The sequence below is a fragment of the Salvelinus namaycush genome, chromosome 8 (assembly GCF_016432855.1).
Source record: "Salvelinus namaycush isolate Seneca chromosome 8, SaNama_1.0, whole genome shotgun sequence".
Lineage (NCBI taxonomy): Eukaryota > Metazoa > Chordata > Actinopteri > Salmoniformes > Salmonidae > Salvelinus > Salvelinus namaycush.
Window position 1 is genome coordinate 54,781,058 of NC_052314.1, and position 12,111 is coordinate 54,793,168.

The 12,111-nt window shown below is 41.0% G+C and overlaps 1 protein-coding gene across 1 annotated transcript; it reads right to left on the reverse strand.

Annotated features, from left to right (window-relative positions):
* Window positions 1-345: 345 nt before the first annotated feature.
* On the reverse strand, window positions 346-2,875 carry LOC120052841 (endonuclease domain-containing 1 protein-like). The gene is made up of 3 exons (XM_039000029.1): window positions 2,767-2,875; window positions 1,788-2,156; window positions 346-1,459 (listed from the first exon to the last, which is right to left on the reverse strand). Exons 2-3 carry the CDS (start codon window positions 2,145-2,147, stop codon window positions 872-874), a joined length of 948 nt encoding a protein of 315 aa, XP_038855957.1. The 5' UTR covers window positions 2,148-2,156; window positions 2,767-2,875; the 3' UTR covers window positions 346-871.
* Window positions 2,876-12,111: the final 9,236 nt, after the last annotated feature.

Consider the following 12,111-nt stretch of genomic DNA (forward strand, 5'->3'; position numbering starts at 1 on the left):
CTGATCATGGCCCGGTATGTAGCCCTTTTATACTCCAGGGTTTCCCAAACTCGGTTCTGGGATCCCGCCTGGGTGCACGTTTCGAAACCACTGTGTAGTGCGATGGCAAAAAAACTAAATGTGCACCCAAGAGGGGCCCCAGGACCGAGTTTGGGAAACCCTGTTATACTCCTTCCCAGTTTATGCACTTAATCGACCACTAGAGGTTACAGAGACCCAATGTCCACCCACAGTATTGCTGCCTTCATCCAATCTCTTTTGACAAAAAGTACCAACCAGTTCACAGACAGTATGTGGAAAATATTTCTATATTTATGTCGATGTATACATTTCATCCTTCCACAATTTGCATTGCAAGTCAAGCTTTATTGGGTTAAAGATTCATAGCAACAAGCATTCGCAAAGAGTTGAGAGCGCAACTCTGTGTGACAAAACAATCAAACATATACTTTACGAAGAATTATTATGAGCCGTCCTAAGGACCTGTTTTTAAATTGTAATACATTTTATGCACAAATTTGATAAATAGGATCATATTTATGGTCAGGGATTTGTTTAAAATATTGATGTAGCCTAAATCAGGGGTTTTCCCTCTTGTCAGGGACCCCCAGCCATTCCTTGTATTTTAACTATTCCACAGTTAGCACACCTGACTCAACTAATAATCAAGCCATTGAATAGGTGAATCAGATGAGCTAAATTGTGAAACATCTGGCCACTGGCCTACATCAATATAATCTATAGGTTCAAAAACATCATTATACAGTAGGCCTATACTAAACAGTAACAACAAACGTAAGAGCCTAAGCATTAATTAAAAATCCAAAACAATCATACCAGATATATTAGACACGTCCACATCTATGTTGGACTAACAGCCATTAAAAATGTTGAAATTGTTGTCAACTTTCGGCACCAGTAGCTTTCTAAGCTCAGTCTCAAGGTCTGTAACAGAGTTATACTCTGTAACATTACTGAGAGCTGTGTTAGGACCCAAGGCACCTCCAGACTTGAGAGGGTTGTCGATGTTGTCGGTGCAGCAGTAGGCATTCCAGTAGTGACTCGGAACATTGACTCGCTCGTTCTGGTCTACCCACGTGTCGCCTGGGACCACCCCTGTCACCACATACATCTTACTACAGTCTTTACTCAAATCATCCTTCAGCTTCTTCTCATACCGGTTCCACGGCCCGGTGTTCATCTTCCCATCTTGCGGAGCTACGTTGGTATGGGTCATGGTGGCTTTGGATGCATCTTCTTTATGGTGTCCTGCGGGGTTTAGGTGCCCGCGGTCATACGAGCCAAAGTTGTCATCGAGAGCCTGACTCCAGCCCAGCTTGTAGTTCTGTCGGTATTGTGGAGAGCGTTCTAAGCAGCCATTGTTTTGGTTGTATTTCTTGATCTCACTCAATAATTTTGTCTTATTCATTTGCTGTGGTGGTAGGTCAGGATGTACAAGCTGAAAAATACAAAAATTTACAAATTAGCCACTCCACTTCAAGCTTTGTGGTAGCAGTCAAATAAAACTCATTATTATTACTGGTATTCTAGGCTACTGCTATTTAGTCTGAAATTACAATATACGAAATAGTACCTTCTGGTGCTTATTGCATGAATACAATCCTTTTCTAACCTGCTCTAGAGCTAATATCCTGTTCTAATGCAAATATTTAAACTACACTAATGCGTTGCATCATTCTGTAGTTGTGCCAGTCACATTAAATGGCTGCTGCACTGAATGTATAGGACATTTAAAAAAGGTGATAATGAAAATGAAATATGCAAACCTGTGGTTCATAATTATCTATGGACCCCTTTCTGTCAGGGACCCCTTCGATATCCATTTGATAGGCAGAGTACAGAGGGATCCTCCTGCCACGGTCATACAGAGTGGCAAAGTAATAGTTGTTACCGTTTCTCTGACAGATGTATGCAGGAGAGGCAGCATTGTAAGCAGAGAGACACTTCTCAGGCTTCTCTAAGCCCAGTGTGTTGGGCTTGATCGGAGTGGGGAGAGCTACATTCAGACCAGACACTGGTGTCATTTTGAAGAAAGAATCTTTGCAGTTGTCGAAATTTGGAGCCACTTCCCCTCTGACCCCCAACAAGGAGAGGAGACCGAGGGACAAGAGGGACAGAGTCACCATGCTGTGCCCCTGTGGAGAAAAACGTCACAGATTAACCTATATTGCAATGTTACCTTTACATTATGACTGTTTAAGGTCACAATTAGTCACTAGAATCAACTCAAGTCAGGTTATGAAAACCACCCATGTTCCTGAAACAATATAGTTCCTGTTTACTGTAGTTTCTCACCATCTAGAGGTTGACTTCCTGCTTCTCATTTCTGGTTAAAGGTTGCTAAATGATCGTGTTGCTGTAAGGTTAATTATGCTATAATCATATACACTCCAAACATATTGTTAATATGTCAGAAGATAGTTTTGCAAATCAAATCAAATTGTATTAGTCACATGCGCCGAATACAACAGGTGTAGTAGACCTTACAGTGAAATGCTTACTTACGAGCCCCTAACCGACAGTGCAGTTTCAAAAAATACAGATAAGAATAGCAGTATATTTCCTTAAGTACATATCTTGATTGCATGACACATTAGTATTGTTTCTTAAGCAGCCTATTTAATTTCCTTGTATGAAATAGTTTTTGCTGTGCTCGATACAGAGAACTTTGCGCTATTGCATCGATTTTCGAAATAACCATAAGAAATTGAATATCCAAATAATTTGTTAGATTTTCAATCTCACCTTCTGAACTTGTTTAACAGTCCTTTGAATTGTCTCACTCCTTCAGAGGTCTGTAGCATCAGAGAAAACACGTCCTGTTACTCTCTATATACTGTACATCATCTCTCTCTCTCTCTCTCTCTCTCTCTCCTCTCTCTCTCTCTCTCTCTCTCTCTCTCTCACTCACTCACTCACTCACACTTTTTCTTGCAATCTAGATCCATAATCATTATGCCTAATTCTATGTCATAAATATCTATATTTTTCTGCTCGGGATGTGCACGGTTATCAAATATCCGAATGGACGTTAGTATTCGATTACTTGTTTTAATATATATTTTTTAAGACAAAAATGTATATGACTATTTTAACCCTGAAAAGGCTTTTTCTGAATTAAATTAAAATATCCATGTGACATTGTTGCATACCCAGTTATGCCATGACATTTCAAATGATTCATTTAATAAAAGTTTGACTCTTTAATGTAGTTTCTATGAAGTGCACGTGCGCCCCATAAAAAGACCAGTAGCCAACCAGAACCTTCAGGTGGAAATAAAAGTTAATGTAAAGTTAATGAAATGAGAAGGAGTAGGCTACAACGAGCAACCAAGTCTGTTGTTGTATGTGAATTGGTTTGGAGAGAAAGCGGATCCTGTGGCCTCAATTACAGTACGGTTCCTTCAGAATTGTTCACACTCTTTGACTTTTTCCAAATGTTGTTGTGTTACAGCCTGAATTTAAAATGCATTACATTTAGATCACTGGCCTACACACAATAACTCTAACATCAAAGTTGAATTGTGTTTTTATATATTTTACTTAAATTACTTAAATGAATACAAAATGTCAATAAATATTCAAACCCTTTGTTATGGCATACCTAAATAAGTTCAGAGGTAAAAATTAGAGGTCGACCGATTATGATTTTTCAACGGCGATACCGATTATTGGAGGACAAAACAGGCCGATATCGATTAATCGGCCGATTTTTTTTAAAATATATATACAGTGGGGCAAAAAAGTATTTAGTCAGCCACCAATTGTGCAAGTTCTCCCACTTAAAAAGATGAGAGAGGTGTAACGGCTGTCCTAGTCGTTCTCCTCCTCAGACGAGGAGGAGCATGGATCGGACCAAGATGCAGAGTGGTTAGTGTTCATTATTTAATGAAAAATCAACAAAACACTTCAAAATACAAAACCAACAAACGTGACAAACCCGAAACAGTCCTGTGTGGCCCAAACACAGACACAGGAACAAACACCCACAAAACACAAGTGAAACCCAGGCTGCCTAAGTATGATTCTCAGTCAGGGACAACGATTGACAGCTGTCTCTGATTGAGAACCATACCAGGCCGAACACCAAATCCCAACATAGAAAATCAACCATAGACCAACCCACCCAACTCACGCCCTGACCAACTAAAATAAATACAAGACAAAGGAAAACAGGTCAGGAACGTGACAAGAGGGCTGTAATTTTCATCATAGGTACACTTCAACTATGACAGACAAAATTAGAAAAAAAATCCAGAAAATCACATTGTAGGATTTTTAATGAATTTATTTGCAAATTATGTTGGAAAATAAGTATTTGGTCACCTACAAACAAGCAAGATTTCTGGCTCTCACAGACCTGTAACTTCTTCTTTAAGAGGCTCCTCTGTCCTCCACTCGTTCCCTGTATTAATGGCACCTGTTTGAACTTGTTATCAGTATCAGTAAAGACACCTGTCCACAACCTCAAACAGTTACACTCCAAACTCCACTATGGCCAAGACCAAAGAGCTGTCAAAGGACACCAGAAACAAAATTGTAGACCTGCACCAGGCTGGGAAGACTGAATCTGCAATAGGTAAGCAGCTTGGTTTGAAGAAATCAACTGTGGGAGCAATTATTAGGAAATGGAAGACATACAAGACCACTGATAATCTCCCTCGATCTGGGGCTCCACGCAAGATCTCACCCCGTGGGGTCAAAATGATCAAAAGAACGGTGAGCAAAAATCCCAGAACCACACGGGGGGACCTAGTGAATGACCTGCAGAGAGCTGGGACCAAAGTAACAAAGCCTACCATCAGTAACACACTACGCCGCCAGGGACTCAAATCCTGCAGTGCCAGACGTGTCCCCCTGCTTAAGCCAGTACATGTCCAGGCCCGTCTGAAGTTTGTGTGGAGTGGCCTAGCCAGTCTCCAGATCTCAACCCCATAGAAAATCTTTGGAGGGAGTTGAAAGTCCGTGTTGCCCAGCAACAGCCCCAAAACATCACTGCTCTAGAGGAGATCTGCATGGAGGAATGGGCCAAAATACCAGCAACAGTGTGTGAAAACCTTGTGAAGACTTACAGAAAACGTTTGACCTCTGTCATTGCCAACAAAGGGTATATAACAAAGTATTGAGAAAAACTTTTGTTATTGACCAAATACTTATTTTCCACCATTATTTGCAAATAAATTCAATTAAAAATCCTACAATGTGATTTTCTGGATTTTTTTTCTAATTTTGTCTGTCATAGTTGAAGTGTACCTATGATGAAAATTACAGGCCTCTCTCATCTTTTTAAGTGGGAGGACTTGCACAATTGGTGGCTGACTAAATACTTTTTTGCCCCACTGTAAATTGATATGTAACCGTATTCTGACATGTATCGTTGATTGCACATTGAATTGCTGACATACTTCTAAAATGTTGTCATTATCATTTGAACGAGGGACGATTCACACACCTCTTTCATTGCACTAGGTTGAAGCTGTTGTCCAGCACACACTGCTTCCCTCCCTGTATGAGGAGCCCATTGGAGTGGAGGGCTTGAGGGTCTACCTGGTTCTCCCCGAGCTCCTGAGGGTCCTTCGCAAACAGCACAGATGGACAGATCTCACCGAACCCTTCTTTTACGCTGCTGCTACTCTCTGTTCATCATATATGCATAGTCACTTTAACTATACATTCATGTACATACTACCTCAATTGGCCCGACCAACCAGTGCTTGGCTAACCGGGCTATCTGCATTGTGTCCCACCACCTGCCAACCCCTCTTTTTACGCTACTGCTACTCTCTGTTCATCATATATGCATAGTCACTTTAACCATACCTACATGTACATGCTACCTCAATAATCCTGACTAACCAGTGTCTGTATATAGCCTCGCTACTGTTGTTTTCAATTGTCTTTTTACTGTTGTTTTATTCCTTTACTTATCTACACACACCTACACACACACACACATACTTTTTTTTTCTCGCACTATTGGTTAGAGCCTGTAAGTAAGCATTTCACTGTAAGGTCTACACCTGTTGCATTCGGCGCACGTGAGAAATAAACTTTGATTTCATTTGCTGCTATCCTCAGACTGCACCCCGACAAGCTGCAGTTCCTCGGTAATGTTGCCGTCCATTTAAAATGTTTAAAGTGTGTCACCCCAAACTCAATTAATCAACAATAATGTAGTCGTAAATCTGTTTGTGCTGTTGCCAACTTCTTTTGTCCTTATTCATTCGCTGTCTGGCAGATTTAGACTAGGCAAAACCAGTGATTATTTTTATTGAGTGTGGTATTCCTGGGCTAAAACTAAATGTGTACACTCTCGTGTTGCGCCTGGAATGATTGTGAAGTAGACCAAATTCTTTACCCCCACAAAATAGTTTGAGAAAGTAATCTGTGTGTTATCATGTCCTGTCGGTGACTGCTGGTCCTTATTGAAGCCCTCTCTCATGACCAAGCACATTGGGGTGTGGAAGAAGGCCCTGTCTGTGATTTTGACAAGGAAACATATTCTACGCACCTGTGACCCAAGGATCAAACACCACACCATTTTCCCCCCGATGTTCACAACATGGACAGCTGTTTATTTATGATACACATTGAATTGCACATTTCCATTCAGTGTACAATTAATGAAGTAGCTGTCTAACCCCGGGGTCTCAAGTGCAGCTGGGCGCCATTTCACAGGGAAAACTGCCTTATTGTTGCACGCAGCTAGCTATTAGGATGTTACTCCATCTCCTCTTTTCCGTGGATGGATTCCAATAGCTCCTAAGAGAGCTTTAGGCCCTGTGGCCGCTCACAGCCTTGATCTCTCTGGCCTCCAGACCTGCATCAGAGAGCTGTTGGATGGTAGTCGTCTTGATGCAGTGGTTGGTATACCTACGGGATGTGCCGGCCTCCTAGAGAGAGCGAGCGAGCGATTAATAATAACAATATGACAGTGATTCTATTCATATGACTGTATAGCAGCCAAGCTATTTGAACAAACTGTTAAACCTTGCACAGACGGGGCAGCATTAATGAAAGCGTGTTGAGTCCCATTGGCTCTATGGTATACCACAATGTTGTCATTGGATAGCTTTCGTCTGGCTAACAATGGGAATTCCAAATCACCCGTTGTATAAAACTATATATGGCAGAAATGTCACCTAGCCTATCAGAGGGCAAGATGGAGCCTATTAGACAAGTTGCCTAGGGGTTGATTTGGGATTCATGGTGAACATGTTCTGAAACCTAGCTAAAATGTTGTTTTGATACATTGATTTGACAAGTAGTTTGAATGGTGTTAAGTGTCTATTGCTTCAACATATTAATTGAGGGCATTTCCCCCAAAAACTAGAACACTGTGTATGAAAGAGAGTACCATGCTGGGCATCCCAGCATCGTCACATTCTGGGAGGTGTTTGAGGAACTGACAGAAGATCAAAAGAAAGCATTCCTGTGTAAGTATGGAACATTTTCATTGTAACAGATGAACCAATAACATAGGCTACTGAGAATAAAGTTCTGTTCTGTCATTCACTGCCCTCTCCCTTTTACCACCTTTGCCCCTTCAGTGTTCCTGACTGGCTGTGATCGTTTGCCCATCCTGGGTATGAACCAGATCAGGATGAGGGTCCAAACCCTTCTCAACTCCTCCCAACAGCATTTCCCAGAGGCGCTGACCTGTCACTCTCTGTTGCAGCTGCCCATCTACCCCTCCAAAGAGATACTACAGAGCAGGCTTATAGAGGCTGTTGGCCACAACAGAGGCTTCTGGAATGAATAATGGGTGTATAATGTTGCTGCTGTATATACTCCTCTCCTGTGTTCATATTTTCATTGTTCCATAGTTGGGTTTAAGATTTGGATTGTTTTAATGTAGGGTTGTATTTCAAATCCTAACTTGAGATCTGTACGGTACTATGACATTATCATATTGCATTCACCAAATTGTATTAAAACATTTATAAATCAAAAAGTACAACATGGTTTGTGCCTGCACATTAAACACATTAACAAAAATGATAACAACCAAGATACAAGGAAATCCCAAAGTATTTGAAATAATCTAATTGTTAAAAGGAAGCATATCAGGTTTTCAGTTGAACACAAGAACTATTCATTTACAAGACCCACCAAATGGTTCATTACAGAAATCAATGAGAGCATAATATCCCTGCAGTTAGGTGGCACACAATAAGGTACAGATCATTTGGCACACATCCTTCTCAACCATGTTCCCCAATTCACAATATAGGGCAGGATTTAACTCAAGGCGCTCTATAGCAAAGCGCACTATAAGATACTTTTAAATGTCATTTACACTTGAGCAGACATGCCAGCGTTACCATGAATGTGATCTCAGTGAAAAGGCATATTTTGGGTTGTATAGTGCCTTGACATAGAAATAAAACCTCCAGGCTCATGATTTGAGCACCACTGACCTCAACTTATATTTAGAGTACTACTCAAGTTCATAGCTCTTCTAAATTAGTAATTTTCCCTCTTGAACTTGATTCCATTTACAAAAAGACGTACATACTGTTCAAATGACGCATTCTTAATTCCCTTAGAATAGATACGTTCATGTGAACAAAGTCGTATCGGGTTTTAAGACACTATATAAAGGTCATGTTAAAGGTACAGTCACCCTTGATTAAATTACAAACATTACTCTTTGATTTTTAAAAGATCAGTGCAAAATAGATCACTTCCAGATCAGTGGAGGCTGCTGAGGGGAGGACGGCTCATGATAATGGGTGGAACGGAGTGTTTGATGTATTTCATATCATTCCACTGATTCCGCTCCACCAATTACCACAAGCCCATCCTCCCCAATTAAGGTGCCACCGACCTGTGTTCCAGATAAATACAGTAAGTATATTTTTGATCAGCGCTCATCATAAGAGATCTTTATGTAACAGCGCCCTCTGGTGTTTGTGGTCAGACTTAACAATGGAATTCGGAACGAGATGTTGGTGAACTCCACGGTACATGGCCCGGGGTTCCATGGGTCCCCCTCCAGCTCCAGGGCGGTCACATTGTTGGGCGCGGCCGTGCTCAGGATGCTACCGGGCACGTACAAGGTGAACTGTGGGCCGCGAGCGGGCCAGTAGAGGCCCAGGTTGAAACCGTTGATCCACACCTGGCCCTAGTGGTTAAAACAAAACAAAGGAAAAGCATTAAAAAAAGTATAGAAATAACGTACATGTTCAGGACTCTGTAGTGTCAGGGACCATTAACAAATATGTTGCACCAGGGGATATGAAACTAACGTGGTTCAGTAAACCACACGTATGTAATGAGTAACCTTGCCTGAGATCTGAAGAGGTGTGTCTAAGGTTAATGCCTAGGCTTTAGCTCAGAGGGATAACACACCAGTCTTGTCATCGCACAGAAGTCACAGGTCAGTTATACTGACCAAAACTATAAACATAACATGCAACAATTCCAACGATTTTACTGAGATACAGTTCATATAAGGAAATCAGTTAATTTAATGTAATTCATTAGGCCCTAATCTATTCATTTCACATGACTGGGAATAAAGATACCTTAAAACAAATTGTGGGCGTGGAATAGAAAACCAGTCAGTATCTAGTGTGACCACCATTTGCCTCATGGGGTACTCTGTTCACAACTTTGACATGAGCAAACCTCTCGCCCACACGACGCCAAACATGTGATCTGCAGTTGTAAGGCAGATTGGACAAACTCCCAAATTCTCTAAAAGGACGTTGGAGGCGGCTTATGGTAGAAATATTAACATTCAATTTTCTGGCAACAGCTTTGTTGGACATTCCTGCAGTCAGCATGCCAATTGCAACCTCCAACATTTTAGACATCTGTGGCATTGTGTTGTGTGACAAAACTGCAAATATTTGTGTCCCCAGCACAAGGTGCATGCACCTGTGTAATGATCATGCTGTTTAATCACATTCTTGATATGCCACATCTGTCAGTTGGATGGATTATCTTGGAAAGAAGAAATGCTCACTTACAGGGATGTAACAAATTTGAGAGAAATACGCTTTTTGTGCATAGGGAACATTTCTGGGATCTTTTATTTCAGCTCACGCTACATGGGACCAACACTTTGCATGGTGCGTTTCAGTGGAGGCTGCGAAGAGGAGAGCGGCTCATAATAATGGCTGGAACAGAGCGAATGGAATGGCATCCAACTTATGGAAACCATGTGTTTGTTGTATTTGATACCATTCCACTAATTCCGCTCCAGCCATTAACATGAGCCTGTCCTCCCCAATTAAGGTGTCACCAACCTCCTGTGTTGCGTTTATATTTTTGTTCAGTAATAGATGAGCTGGTTTAGAAGCTAAGATTTTTCTACAGAAACAGACCGTTCCTTTCTCTAAGCAGTAGGAAGCAGATTATTCAGTCAACCTTTTTATCTGTTCTTGATTATGGTGATATTAGTTATCAGCTGCTACTACTCTTAAACCTTTGGATGCCATCTCCCATAGTGCCCTTTGTTTTGTTACAGATGACAGTTTTGAGACTCATCACTGCATCCTGTATCAAAAGGTTAATGTATACCTATATATTAGTTTGGGTATAAAGTATATATTTATATTGTATATTCAGGGCACATTTGTAAAAGATGCCTAGGTATCAACAGGTCTTCCCTGTTAAAATAAAGGTACAAAAATGAAAAAAAGATATAATAAAAGTTTGGGTTGGCATTGGGCCTAGTGCAGATTCGCCAAACCTTGCAATGGTTTTGGTGTTTAACCATGGTACAATAAATCAAAATCTAATGAACAAAGATACAGAGTCAGACTCTGGAAGTTGGACAGATAAGAGTTGTGTAACAATGGCACTGCATAGAGCTACAATATGCATTACATATTTTACCAATCCGATTAGTTTTTTTATCAGAGTAGATGGGAATGAAATAGAATCGACTGAGTTGTTCGACTGAGTCACGAATCACCACATCTCTATGACATTTATGTCTGCAACTGACCGTGGCACTTTTATCTCCTTCCCAGTTTGTGCACTTTATAGACCACTAGAGGGTACCGCGACCAAAGAAATCTCCACCGACAGTATTGCTGCCTTCATCCGATCTTTTTTGACATAAAATACCAACAGGTTCATCAACAGCATGTAAAAAATGGTTCTGTAATATGACGATGTACACATTTCCTACTTTCACAAAACAAGCGTTTATTGGGTTATAGATCCATAGCAACAAGCATTCACAAAGACGTGGTTGCACAACTCTGTATGACCAAACAAGCAAACATACGCTTTACGAATAATTACTACAAAGGATACATTTTGAAATTGTAATACATTTTAACCACAAATTTGATCAATAGGATAATATTTATGGTTTTCACAGGAGTATAAGACCCAGAGTTACCTCTGCTGCAGAAGATAAGTTCATGAGAGTTACCAGCCTCAGAAATTGCAGCCCAAATAAATGCTTCACAGAGTTCAAGTAACAGACACATCTCAACATGAACTGTTCAGAGGAGACTGCGTGAATCAGGCCTACATGGTCGAATTGCTGCAAAGAAACCACTACTAAAGGACACCAATAAGAAGAAGAGACTTGCTTGGGCCAAGAAACATGAGCAATGGACATTAGACCGTTGGAAATTTGTCCTGTGGTCTAGAGTCCAAATTGGAGATTTTTGGTTCCAACCGCCGTGTCTTTGTGAGATGCGGTGTGGGTGAACAGATGATCTCCGCATGGACTATCATTTGTTTTTCAACAGGAGAATGAGCCAACACACCTCCAGGCTGTGTAATGGCTGTTTTGTCAAGAAGGAGAGTGATGGAGTGCTGCATCAGATGACCTGGCCTCCACAATCCCCCGACCAAATTGAGATGGTTTGGGATTAGTCGGACCACAGGGTGAAGGAAAAGCAGCCAACAAGTGCTCAGCATATGTGGGAACTCCTTCAAGACTGTTGGAAAATCATTACAGGTGAAGCTGGTTGAGAGAATGCCTAGAGTGTGCAAAGCTGTCATCAAGGCAAAGGGTGGCTATTTGAAGAATCGCAATTATTAAATATATTTAACACAGGAGGAAATCCGGTTTTTTTGTATCCTTTTTCCCCCTCATACTGTAGTTTGGGTTGGCAA